Source organism: Dipodomys spectabilis, unplaced genomic scaffold, assembly GCF_019054845.1.
Source record: "Dipodomys spectabilis isolate Male_0828 unplaced genomic scaffold, ASM1905484v1 ptg000179l, whole genome shotgun sequence".
NCBI classification, from domain to species: domain Eukaryota; kingdom Metazoa; phylum Chordata; class Mammalia; order Rodentia; family Heteromyidae; genus Dipodomys; species Dipodomys spectabilis.
The window spans coordinates 2,616,040-2,630,078 of NW_024870856.1; the positions used below are offsets into that span (position 1 = coordinate 2,616,040).

Consider the following 14,039-nt stretch of genomic DNA (forward strand, 5'->3'; position numbering starts at 1 on the left):
AAGCTAGAAGTAAAACATGATTTAACATTTTATGAACCAAAAACTTAGCACATTTTCTTACTTTGTGAAATCGTATGAGTGAAATGAAGCATTTCCCTCAGTCTTTCAGAGTAATCAAACATGGTCCCCATGAGTAAGCTTCTGCATCAGCAGTGTTTGCTTTCTTCGTTAATGACAGAGCTTATGTCTGACCTGGAGCTAAGGGTACAGCTTAGTTATAGACCAGTCAGCCTAAGCAAAGCATAATTCAGGAAATAACTTTACTGCTATGGTAAAAAAATTGCATATATTCTGAGCAAAATGCGAATGACTACTAAACTACCTTTGTCTTTGTAAAAGTTTCTCATGCTTCCTGTCACCTCCTAGCAGGATTCAGAAGTTGCTATTTTCTTAAAGTGTTTCTGATCTAGAATATGTCTAATGAAAAGAGGGAAGAGTCAGAAAGAAGTTGGCATTGAAGTCGACACATGTCATAATTCAGAGCGCCAGGGAGACCTCTCAAGCTCCCTGCCCCCACCCCGCACCCCACTCCTCCCCTCACTCAGGCCGTGCATCATAGGGACATTTCTTTACACTTGACACTTATGGCTACATCAATGGTATCAATGGTTCCATGTAAATACTGTGGATCGTGTGGGGCCGCTGTTCGGCCTTCTTTGAGGCTATGGATGAGTGACTTTACCCAGCTCCTTTAGAAGCAAGGCCACCAGCACCTAGTGTGAACTGACACCAGCCGCCCCCTCCTACTCCCCGCCCCCCAGCGAAGACCTTTCCCTGTGGGAAGTGGAGAACGCAGAAGTCGGTCCCCCACCTATCTCCCTCACCCTCTTACATCTCCTGTGATGGCTCCGGCCTTCCAGATTCAAACCTGTCAACAGTTTCCATCAGAGGCCTTGCACACATGTGCAGTAATCTTTCTGGCCACCAACCCTGGAGTCCCAGCTTTAGTCTTTCATCACACCGCCCTCCTCCCGCCCTCCAGCACCGTCACTGCCACAGTTAGAATCCAGTCACTGGGGACCAGCAGCAAAAGAAGGCTTTTAAAGCAGAAGTCAGCTTGCAGCCACAGAATGGGGTGCAGGAGGCTGCTGACATGCCAGGACCGACAAGGTTATGGTAGAAGGCAGTGGGGGAGGTGTTACGTCTGTATTTGTCTCCTGAGTTTTGTAGGAAGCACCGATATGGAGAAGTCTGCATGAGTCGTAAGGCACATGGGGAAAAAAAAGCCAAACTTTTAAACAGAGTTTGGCATCATAGCCAGGAAAGTTGATTAGCCCAATATTTCCTTTGAATCTTCCCATCACTGTAATTTTCCCTCTGCACAGAAGAAGCACATCAGCCATCCTGCTCCAGGAAATGTTTCCATTTCCTGAGCTATAATTTGATTGGGGACCTACATCCCTCAGCACCACAATGTGGCTACTTCAGAGAGCTTTGCCCAGCTGCTTCTGTAGGGAGGATGGAAACATTCTCCTGCTGTTGCCCAGAGCCCCTCTGGGTTCCTTACCCTTCCATCGCAGGCCAGGGCAGCACTGATGGGGGTTGGGACTGGTCCTGAGTGTTAGGAGACTTGCATGCTCTCCCAACTCATTTCAGTTGTTCTTTATGTGGAGTGGGATTCCTTTACATGGACACATCATTCCTTGAGTTCACAATGTGTTAGCACGTTTCAAGCACGAGGAAATAGCACCTCTTAGTTTAGAAAGAGTCTGGTTCAGTCCTTCCACTGGAAATACAGTCCTGAGTCCGTCCTTCACACCAGCTCCCCCTGGGAGGCTGTACACTTGGAGTACATTTTGAGTAGGCCTCCCTGGGAGCCTGGGCAGAGTAGCTCTGTGCAATAGGAAATAGTTAAGAAAATAAATATGTAGTCCTTCCTATCCTTTGAGCAGTTGGTCATTATCTCTTTCCCTGGGAGGTACAAATTACAGGGGTTTCTGTGCCTTAATCATACTGATGTTTACCAATTTCTCTAAAGATTACTATCATGGTTAGTTATTAGCATTATTGTTACTTTTAAAACCCCTGGAGATAAAACAGAAGCGAACTTATTTTGCTACTTGCCCTTTCAGGCTGGGCTGCGATGGTTTCTTCAAGCTAATGAACCCCTAAGGTCTATGAAGAAAACAATGAAAATCACTAACTCAAGTCAGCCTTCTTCTTATGTGACCTTGCCAAGTTCACGTTCATTGGAACAATCAGTCACATAATTATCAGAATGGCAGACTAAGTGTTTTGTTATGGTTGACTTCCTCCTCCTCCATAGGAAATGGGGTACTTGCAGCTATCTCTCTCAACTGGAGAGAGTCTAGCCAAAGAGGATGTTAGCTGCCTACCAAGCCAACATAGGTAGTTTATGTGTTTACGATTACTAAAATATAAAATCAGGACAAGGATAAAGAAAACTGTCGTTGATCTAGGAATAGTTTTACATTTTTAGATGATTAGAAACCATCAAAACAAGAATATTATTCCATGGTGAACATTGTATCACATTTAAACTTTAGCAAGGAAGGTTGTATTTGGGCAAGAACATAGCTTCTCACAGGCTGTCTATGAGAAGTGATAACAGAGTAGTCTAAAATATTTTCTAGGTCTCAGAATATAACATGTGTTTGCTTTATCTACTTGCTGCTAGGAGCCATGCCGGGATAGAAGAAACTAAAAGAATAACTGGAAGAAAGCCAAGGGAGAAATATGTGTTAGAACTGATAGGAGAAGATTAATCATACTTAGGGACAGCAAGGTATAATGGGAGGAAGAAAAGCTTGAGCTTAGTTTTCAAGACGATCAAGAATTAGGAAGGGTCTCAGGAAGAGGCAGCTGCTGGACTTTTCAGTGTGTCTGTGATGGCATGTATCGGTTTTTAAAGGAATCCTATTAAGTTTGATATGGCAAGAACAAAAGAATCTTATTAGAGAAGTAGCCATGAGGAAATGAGGTCTGATCATGTGGAAAGATTCTGTGAATGGAGCTGGAGAACAAGACTAAACTAAAAGCCCATAAAGGATCATTTCCCTGCTAGGATTCATCATCTGGTAATGAAGAAATGTCCTTGAGAGTGGTAAGGATTGGAGGGGATGGAGTCATAGCAGAGAAGCAGGAAAGATGAAAATAACCCAAGAGAATAGCCAGACTTTCCTTAAGACTTGGAGGGGAACTGCTAGAATTAAGAGATTAATAGAAGATAATGTTAGGTGTGGTGGAGATAAAGGGTAGTGAGAATGTGTTCTGAGGGACAGGACCGGCCGTCAGCGGTGACCAGAGGCTGATCTTAGTCCATGAACACCACAGATACATATGTAAGAAGACAGAGAAGGGAGAGAAAGAGCACAGATCCCTTTACCCTGTTTTGTAGAATTTCTGGAGACTGTAAATAGTTGTGGCTAGTAAGCAGCTGGCTTTAAACAACTAGAGATTTATATCTGGTAGTTGAAGCTAGTATCTCCTTTTGAAGAATTATCTTGCGACTGTGAGAATGGTAGACTTGGGCTCTGGGATTAGTAATTGAAAGATGAAGAAAGTCTATGTGCACTGGGAGTACAAAAACTAATAAAGCAATAATAGATTGGGAGTGGGTTTTTTTTTCTCCAGAATACAAGTGGTGGTAGGGATTGTCAGCCTCCTTTGTGCTCTGTGTTTGTTTGGAAATAGCAGAGATTTCGCACCTGACTCAGGTTTATGGGCATGGTTGTTACGTGAGTGTCTGGTCTGTGATTGTTTGATTCTTTGATCCAGGCAAACACTTGAGCAGGCTGACGGGCCACTAGGTGAGGAGGCCGCCATGTACCGGGGACAGACACACATCCTTGTAAAGAGCACTTCTGGCTTTTTGGTCCCATCAACTCCCTCTAGCCATACTTTTCCCCCTCACTCTCATGAAATATAAGCCTTGACCTTCCTTGGCTTTTTCTTTTTCTTTAATGTTTTAGTTTAATTTTTTTTGTAAAGGTTATGTACTGCGTTACATAAATCAGGCAGTGAATACATTTCTTTTAAACAGTGTTACCCCCTTCCTCATTTTCTCCCAGTTAAGTCTCTCTCTCTCCTCCTCCTCCTCCTCTCCCAGACTTTTCAAATCTAATTTTGGTTTGCCTGTCTCTGTTTGACTTTGGTATCTGAGAATATTATTTTTGAACATTTCAAAAAACAACACTTGAAATATTATCACGTTGAAATATTATCACTAGATTAAATCAAGCTTTAGATAAAACATCCCTTAGGTTCTACTAATACTACTTCTCTTCTCTTTGCTTTGCATTGAGCAAAAATTGATTGATTGAATTCTTACCACCCCCAGATACTGTAGTAGCAATAGGCACCCAAAGTCAAAAAGAGCAGGGTTCCAGTTGTCAGGTACACACAGCCATCACAGGCATGCCAACAGGTTTCTATAGAAGAGGCAAGTAAAACTGCAGGCACACCCTGTGGGAAGGGGAGATGGTATGAGTGTGTGTGTGTGTGTGTGTGTGTGTGTGTGTGTGTGTGTGTGTGTGTATGTGTGTATGTATATATTTGATTAAGGAGAAAATATGAATCTGAAGCATTAATAGTTCATTGTATAAATGTAGAAGTGGACATTCCAAAAACTTCTTTTTTTATGGTTTCAGCTCTGGTCTTTTAAGAAGACAAAATAAGCAGAATTTAGTGAGAGAAAGAGATGAGGGATCCTCAGGACTCTCAGGTTTCTGGTTTAGTTGGTGCATGAAATAGCCCTTAACAGAAAGAGGGGTGGTAGGACAAGAACACATTTGTGTTGCATCAGATCCTTTGGGGAGGCTGTATTTTATTCACTCCAATCAGATTACATTCATATCACGGTAATAAGCATCTTTTTGTTTGTACCGTTACCTACTTTGGTGATGGTGTTTCTTGGACCATCAGTATTTAGAAAATAGCCAGCCTCTACTGTCAAGGGATTTTGGTCATAGCAAGATTTCAGAATCATTCATGGTTCTCATCAGATTTCTTACCCAGAATATTTCGCTTTCAATAGGAATGTTGAATCTGCATTTGTGCCCTTGAGCTGTCAGCGCTTATGACCAATTTGCCTGTCCCAGAATGGTCCTGTGAATTGTATTTGGTTCTAGGCAATTCTGAGAGGATCACTTACTTTAAACAAAAGAAAAACAACACATCATTTATGGATCTAAGAACATTTTATGAGGCCTAGCTATTCATATATTTTTTTCTGTATGGACAACATTGGAGATATATACATGCAAAAATCTCCATGCATATTTAGGACATTATTTCCAGAGGCCTGGGTTCAAGCACATCAATTTATGATAGCTTTGTTTTATGAACATAGTGATTTATATGATGAATTATTTATTCTCTTTCATAAAATTTTTATCATTTTGGATTTTTATGTGTTCTAACATCATGTATAGTTCACTCAAACAATATTGAGTTCAGAGAGAAATAATTTTGAATACCTAATTATTTATTCAAGATTTATATTAACAAGACTCAACAGTGTCTTTGGAAACAACTTTAGAGTAATTGCCTCTAAACTCAAATTGAAGTTTGCAAACTGCTGGGTATGTAAATTGGGGTTAGTCAAAAAATGGTTCTAGGAAAGGGGAGTTAATACATGTTCTTGCATTCTAGCAAACATCACAAATAAGAATCTCATGAACCACAGTCTTCCAAGTAACCACAAATTCTCCTCACCATCACTAAATACCAGTAGAAACTAAGAAGTCAAAAGTAGAACCAGTTGATGAGATGGGATCTGAACGATCCCAAATTAAGCAGGTCTTAAAATCTCCAGTCTGCTTTTGGAGCCCAGTGACAACTCATTTATAGATTTTGGATACACACATGCACACACACACACACACACACACACACACACACACACACACACACCACCTCAGGGAAGTGTGAGAGGGAAATTTTGGCAAGGGAGAAAGAAGAAATTTAGGTTGGAAACCTTGGGCATTTTCACAATCAAGAGACTTCTGGCTAGACACTTGCTTTACTGTGATGCCTTCAGCCTTCCCAAGTGCCATTTTAATGGAAGACTATTAGGAGCTTTACTAAGGGTTTTCTGTAATGTCATCAGAAGCTACATTTCCAAGGGAAAGTTGATGGTAAGCATGACTTAGCAGACAACTGGAAAAATCTCTTACAGTTTTAATGCTGTCTTCCAATAGGTCTCCCAGCCCTCTCCTCTCCAGTGGTAGAGGGTGCTGCTTTGCGGCCACCTGGTGTTTGGATGAGAGCTTTCCTTCAGAAGTTCACATGTTGAAGGCTTGGTTCTCCAATGCAATGCTCAGAAGTGGGGCTTTGGGAAGTTATTGGATCATGAGGGCTCAGATCTAGTCAATGGATTCATCCATTGATAGATTTATAATTTGAAGGCACTTTGATAGGTGGTAGAAAGTAGGATGTAAGGTCTTATTCGGAAGAAGTAAGTCCCTAGGAGTATGCTGTTAGACCTCTCCCCACATCCCTGTTCTCTTGTTGCTCTCTGCTACCATCTTTCCTCCCCCTGTGATGTTTTGCCTAGCTGCCAGGCCCAAAGCTATGGCCCCAGATAACCATCAACTGAAGCCTCTGTGACTGCCATCCAAAATAAGCCTTTTCTTAGGTTTATTGTCATAGTGATGAAAGGCTAATGAACACAGTATTTCAAGAGTCTTAACAGTGTTGTGTCCGTGATATTAAGATGGCATCTCATTACATAACTCAAGTCAGTCATAGCCTCTAGAACTGGGTTTACTCCTGGTTTAAATGAGAGAGCGTTGTGGTTTATCTACAAGATCAGCTGTAGTCACCACAGGCTTCCATCACAAAATACTGCAAGTAGACGGCTTAAGCAATATTTCTGATGGTTCTAAGAGCTCAAAAATCTAGGATGTTCACATATTTGATGTCTGATGACACCTTTTCCCCTGGTTTGAAGACAGTTGTCTTCTCATTATGCCCTCACATCACCCTACTTGGGTGTGTATGGGGGAAAGGAAGGCTAGCGTGTCTTCTTTTTGTAAGGCAGTTTATGGCACCATAATAGTCTGACCCTCGTGATCTTGTTTATCTCTTCTCTCTCAATTCTCTCTACTGAGAATTGATCGTTCTGCATGAATTTAATGGGGTCACCAATAGTTCATCCACAATAATGTCTTTTTAACAGGGCATTTTACAGCTAGAACATACTGACATACATTGGAAACATAGTAAGACCAGGAGTGTCATATTCAAAATTTATAACTTTGAGTCCTAGTCTCCTCTGTGATGTTAGAGAAATGGTGAAACCTCTCTGTCTTGATCTTAATTTCCTCACTTGTTCTATAGTAGCACCTATTTGTAGTGTTTCCACCATGCGTGCAAATAAGTGAAAATAGAACATGTAATCTCTTAGGATCTTTGATAGTTTAGCTTAATGTATGTTGTTTTCATAATCTTTTTTTGTTGAATTTTTCTTTCTTTTTTTATTGTGAAAATACTGTACAGAGGGGTTACAATTACATGGACAAGGAAATGAGTACATTTCTTATCAAGCATTGTTGCCTCCTCCTTTGTTTCCCCTTCCCATCCCTTCCCTTCTCCCACCCCCACACCAACCCCCCACCCCCACCAAAGTTGTAAAGTTCATTTTTTGACATAATGACTTTTTCATAATCTTTGTAAAAACAATCAAAAGTATTCAAGTCAAAGCTGCAAGTGGTAACATAAGATACTTAGTTGTTTGTATGAAATTGACTAATTATGTTATAGGTAAGGACTATCAAACTACAAATTCTTACATGACCATAAATTTTGCAAGTCTTCATTAATTTTAACACTTTGGATGTGCCTGGAAAATCATCTTCTTCATTGCTTTGGGTAATGAGCTCATACTTGTTGCCATAAAAAATTTCAACTGGCACATTGCTTCAAAAATTGGAACATATCCTACTTATATAAAGTTTGATTTCAACAAAACCAGAAACTATTTAAGTCTGCTTTGTTTTTCAAATTATCCTTTAACACAACTGTTCCTTTGCATACCAATGAGGGTGCATTCCAATTAAATATTACTGGCAAAGAAAAAAAGATGGAAGCAACCATTCCCACACACCCATTCCTCCAAACACCAAAGTCCCATAAATCACATGTTGTTTACATGTCATAGACATTGTCATCTCTGTTCCTTGTAGGCTACTGATTTGGATGACAAAGTCAGGCCAAGTCTTAGATGTCGTGAGATATCAAGCAAGTAACAAATTTGTTGGCTTATCAGTAAGAAACCAGAGCAGAACAGTTTCTAAAATCTAGGTTTTCAGCACAATAAATCAAATATGAATGAATCATTACCCCTGGATTTAAAGATCATAGGTGCTATGTCCTTATATTACCACCAGCAAACAAGGCTTTGGGCACATCTCCAGAACATTTAGAGAAGAAACATCCTTAGGGTGGGAAGGAGTTAATTATATTTCATGGAATTTTTTTTTTTTTTTTTTTTTTGTCGGTCGTGGGGCTTGAACTCTGGGCCTGGGCGCTGTCCCTCAGCTCTTCAGCTCAAGGCGAGCGCTCTACCACTTGAGCTACAGCGCCACTTCCGGTTTTCTGGTGGTTTATTGGAGATAGGAGTCTCACGGTCTCTCCTGCCCGGGCTGGCTTTGAACCGCGATCCTCAGATCTCAGCCTCCTGAGTAGCTAGGATTACAGGCGTGAGCCACCAGCGCCCAGCAATTTCATGGAAATTTTAAACTTCCAGAAGCCGAAGAATAATTTTGAATGCTCACAGGGAATTAAACATAATGTAAATACCAGTTGTGTCTTAAACATGGAGTCATTAAACCTGTAGTTGTATGTTCACAGGATTGTATCTACATGAGAATTTCATTTAGTTCTCTATAGCTTACCAAGTCCTGAAGATATTTTTTAAATGCATTGGACACTCCTTTATCCAAAGGAATAGTCAGAGTTGTCCAAACTGATCAGATAATGTTCAGAAAGCACCAAGAATTACAGGTCTAAATCAACAGATATTTGTTTACTCATAGTAATAGAGTTTGAACTCAGCCTCCCACGTGCTGGTCTAGTGCTCTACTCCTTGATCCACACTGGCTTTTCGCTAGTAGAATCTCCCAAATAGCTCAAAATATCTTCAGAGCTCAATACTCCAGGTCTTTGCCTCCTTTAGTTGCCACCAATGCCTATCTAAGATGACTAGAGTTTTAACTGATGATTTTATTACTGAATTTTTGAAATCTTCAGTGAGCAATAAATTTCCCATTTCTTCACATTTGGTAAATTTATGTACTTACAAAAGATTTACAGAATGTATTTCCAGAAAGTGACTTTAGGTCTGATTTCTGGCCTTTCAAAGACATTTGATTTTTTAAGGAGAGAATAATATTTGTCAAAATTAGTAGTATGCCCTGGTGAGCCCACTCCCTGCCCGGCCACACATCGCTGCGAGTGACCCTGTCGCAGGCTGTAGTTGCTTGGAGATTAGTATAAAAGCATGTTTCTCACCTCATATATTTATTATCGACTTTTTAGTTAATAAAAATCTGATTCCCATGTCGTTACCATCTCAGAGGAAATTTGAGTGCTTTATAGTTGATGAATTCCAACGTATCTCCCACTGAATGTAAAAAGGGGGTGTGTCAGTTGCATTTGAAGGAGAACATACAGAACCAGAAAGGTTAAATCATGGGCCATGAGGAACCAGTTAAGCTCTAGTGATCTTGGCTTGTAATTCTGGCTGCTTCCTGAAGACATGTAGTTGGCTGGGTTAACTTGGATTTTTCCTCTGGAAAAGGAAGTGTCTAAAGCAATATTTTGGCATTGTTATGATTAGCTGAAATTTTACATTTCTCCTCATTATTTTGGCAATGTACAATAGTTGAGGTCAAGAACATTTTTACTTGAAAAGCCATATGCACTTTTTAGTAGGCTGCTATATATCTTTGGATGCTTTTAAGTTACATGCATCAAAAATTTATCTCCTGCTAAGGGGACAATGTAAATAGATAAAAATTCTGATTTTCAGGGACCTACCTAGCAAAAATATAATAAAAGCAATCTCAACAAAATCGCACTCGAAACCTTCCTCGTCCCCATGAGAAATCACTACCAGTGCTTCAGTTATCCTTTCCTCCTTCCCCAAGAAGAATGGGAGACTCTGAGCGCACCCCTTTCTTTCATTGTAGTTCCTGTCCCGTTTTCCTGAGTTTCACTGCCACTTTGTTGTCCCCAACTCCCCCGTCCCATCTCAGATTAAGTTTTCTAATAAATTAGGTGACTTGGGAAATTTTGGCTGCATAACATTCACGTCCCCATTGTCTGGTTAAAAAAATACATTTGATTTTTTGCAGCGAAGACCAAGTGAAGCGCCTTCCCTCAGTCACTGCCTCCCCTCCTCACCTTAGTGGACATAGTGGGTATTATTCTCACCTTCATACCTTTACCATATCTATGTGTGCCTAGTAAAATGTGTGGTACTTTTTACTCCACATATTTCTTTCGGAAGTTTTCGTGGTGGGTCTGAGATTGTTCACTGTGGTTGCAAGATTTACCCATGACAATGTGTGTGACTTTGTTCCCTTCTATCCTATTCTTCTGAGGATGGAGGCTGAGATGGCTTGAGATAGTCTTCAAGTACAACTCATTAGTCAATAAACACATGTGTTTCCCCTGCTTTCATTTAGAAGAGTTTGTCTAGGACCTGTGTCCAAATGTCTCAGTTCTGGGAGTAGAGGATAGGTCATTCTCCCAACTCATCATTGGACAAATCGTTCTACCAACTGGCGTACTCCACCACTTAACAAGGACTCTGCTCTGATTTTTCATAATTCGGGTCCCTCAGAGAGTGGAAATCATCTTTATGTCTACACCTAAAAGGACCTTTTTCCCCATGGACCTCCTTTATCCTATGAGTGGTCCCAATTTCAAAAGTGGATCTCTATGCTGAAATGTAAACTGAGGAAAAAACAAAGGATGAGTGAGGGTGTGGAGGGGGCAGTGAGGCTGGATCTGGGCATCAGTGTATTTAATCTGACTTAGGATCTGGCTCTTTGCATTCTCCAGGTTTCCTAAGACTCTGAGAACCATATGCCTGGATTCAAGAGCTCAGGGCCAGCCTGCCTGGGTTACATTCCTGCCCTACCGCTCCTGGTTGTAGATTCTTGTGCAAATTCTTTAACATCCCTGTGGCTTGGTTTCCTTGTTGGTAAAGTGAGGGAAATGCCAGTATTCACTTCCTAAGGCAGTGGTGAGAATTGAATGAAATACATAAATCTTTCAAAATACCCAAGGGATAGTCTGAGCCATGATAGAGCAAGCGAATCACATTCAAGACAGCTTAACTGTCTACCTGTTAGGGAACTTTCCCTCTGTAAATACTCCTCCGAGCTGACTGGAGCATTTGAGAACTCTGAATCCTGCACTCTTTGATGTCAATAAACAACAGAATAAATGACTTCTTGAATGTCGTGCTGCTATGCAAAATAACATTCCCAGCTTTGGTCACTAGTGTTTTTCTCCTTGAATTTAGGTCTCATCGTCCACGAAGGAGCTGCAGTTTACAGAGTGTTTAAACGCTGGAGAGCTGTCAATTTGCACTGGGATGTATTAAATTATGACAAAGCCACAGACATCGAAGAAAGTAGCCGAGAAGAGTCGTCCACAAGCAGGACTTTATGGTTACCATTGACCGCTCTGAGAAACAGGAACTCTGTCCACCCAATGCAGCTCACCTCGCCGAGGTTTCAGTGCGGCTATGTGCTGCTGCATCTTTTCAACCGGATGAGGCCCCACGAGGATCTGTCAGAGGACAGCAGCTCCGGGGAGGTTGTGATGAGGGTGACCTCAGTGTGACGGGCAGGTGCAGCGACGCAGCGGGGCCCGCCCCGCACAATTTGGAATGTAATTGCAATGAATGGCAAAGCCACAGCACTTCTAAACACACACACACACCTATGAACTTTTTAAAATTTATGCTTTTTATATGAACATTTGAATTGCAAATACATTTTCTGAAAAAACCAAGCGTCGTCTTGTTCTGTTTTCTGACTTCGCACATCCTTTATAAGTTAGTCCTTGAAATCCTAATGCATATAGTTTAATTCTATATAGTTAACAATGATGGAAGTGTCCCTCGAGGCCCCGAATATTTTTTTCTTGCTTATTTTAAATATATTTTTGATCAAATGTTTTGCTGCACGTGTAATTTTTCAGACAGTCTGAATGGGGCAATTGAAAATGTCGTGGGCAGGCTTTACAGGGCGTGCCCAAGGCACAACATCCCATGTTCCCGGATGCGGGGTGGTGAGTCTCTCCTGCTTCATGCTGGTTGACAGTCTCAAGGAGGCTTTATACAGTGGTGAAAAGTGCCCTATACTAAGAAGGCAATTCTAGGTATTATGACCTACTGTCTAAACTCAGAAGCATCCTGAGAGCTTCCAAAAAGACAACGTAAACACAGGAAGATGGTTTCACCAGATACTTAACCCAAATGTTGCACAATGTACATGTTATATTCTTATTTTTTTAAAGTTAAACTGCCTCATATTTGCATAGTTCTCTAACAGACCTATCACAATTAACTTGGCAAAGTACTAGTATTTTAAAACACATAATCACCATCTTAATTAGATTTTCTTTGGGTAAAAGCTTAGACACCCTCTTAATCATTTTAAACACTAATCTTATTACTCTGTTTAATGAAGCCTTGGGAAATATTTCCAACAGCAGTGAAGTCTTTCTCTTTTCCTAGATGGATGAGAGGTCGGTATTTTTTTTAATTAAATAGGAAAAAGAGAAATGAAGCTATTGATTCCCAAGAAACATGTTATCTAGTGTTACCTGGGATTTTTTTTTTTGCCTTTTTCACTCAGCAGCTGGAGGTGATCAGTGCATTTTGATGGACAGTGACAGGACGTGAAGAGGCAGGTGGTCCTGATTTCCTTGGAAGCATGACTGGAACAGGCTGGGCCACAGAAGTAACTATCAACTAGATTGAAACATCACTGCGAATACAATGCTTAATACTCTAATTTATGAAAACAATAGAAAAGTAATAGAACAATTTATAGTGAGCATTAGTATTCCCCTCTAGCAAGTTCTAGTACTTGAAATAATGTTCCCAGTTAAAAATTACAAATGACAGGAATGCACCAGTTTTGAAACTATGAGGAAAAACTCATGACATCATGAAAGAAGGAAAATTCAGACATTATTTAGGGGCCTAAGCAGGAAGTGAGACTATTCAGTATTCTTTCTATTCGCAGGCTTGTTTTAAGCTGGTGTTAATGGACATAATCTGGGTGAGAAATGTGGACAGTTGAATCTGTAAGATGAATCATGATAGTGGATCATCTAAAGGAGAATACTTCCGGTTACTACTGATACTACATGAGGGAGTATTGTGTTAAAAATGCTGGGCTACACAGACTGTAGACCCAGTGCAGACTCCTAGCAGTCCTGTCACTGGAATTAGAATGCATCTCTATGTCAACTCACTTGGGAATCAAAAGGAGAAAGTGTTAGAAGGCCTCTTTCTAGAATCTTCCTGGGGTGCAGGGGATCAAGGCATCTGGAAAGGAGAGGACCTTGGACAATCCTTCAATGACCTTGTTCTCTGGCCGGGACTTCTGTCAGATCCGGTGTATCCTTTGATCATCTGCATAGCCCCTGTGTCCTAACACGGGCGTGTGGGGTGTGTGTGTGTGTGTGCACACCCCTGTACACACATTTATTTACAACAATGTTGGCATACATTTCTGCTCAACAAAATGTCCCACCCAAAAAGTAATTGCAAAGGAGCTCAACAAAAGTGTCACTGGTTGTTTTTTTTTGTTTTTTGTTTTTTTGTGGGTCATGGGGCTTGAACTCTGGCCCTGGGCGCTGTCCCTCAGCTCTTCAGCTCAAGGCGAGTGCTCTACCACTTGAGCTACAGCACCACTAAGCTCAACAAAAGTGGTGATATATTTAGAGACTTGAATTCACTGCTTTAAGATAACTAAAATTCTTTGATGTTGTGTTACACAAACTCTGATGACAGAAATAACTTTTCAGTTGAAAATGACAGAAGCCAA

General features: G+C 40.8%; 1 protein-coding gene across 1 annotated transcript in view; it reads left to right on the plus strand.

Annotated features, from left to right (window-relative positions):
* The window catches only part of Marchf11 (membrane associated ring-CH-type finger 11), a 74,767-nt gene extending 62,789 nt beyond the window's left edge, over nucleotides 1-11,978 (plus strand). Inside the window, exon 4 of the mRNA XM_042695229.1 lies at nucleotides 11,498-11,978. Within this exon, the coding sequence (XP_042551163.1) occupies nucleotides 11,498-11,820 (323 nt within the window). The 3' untranslated portion in view covers nucleotides 11,821-11,978. The remainder of the gene's footprint in view (nucleotides 1-11,497) is intronic.
* Nucleotides 11,979-14,039: the final 2,061 nt, after the last annotated feature.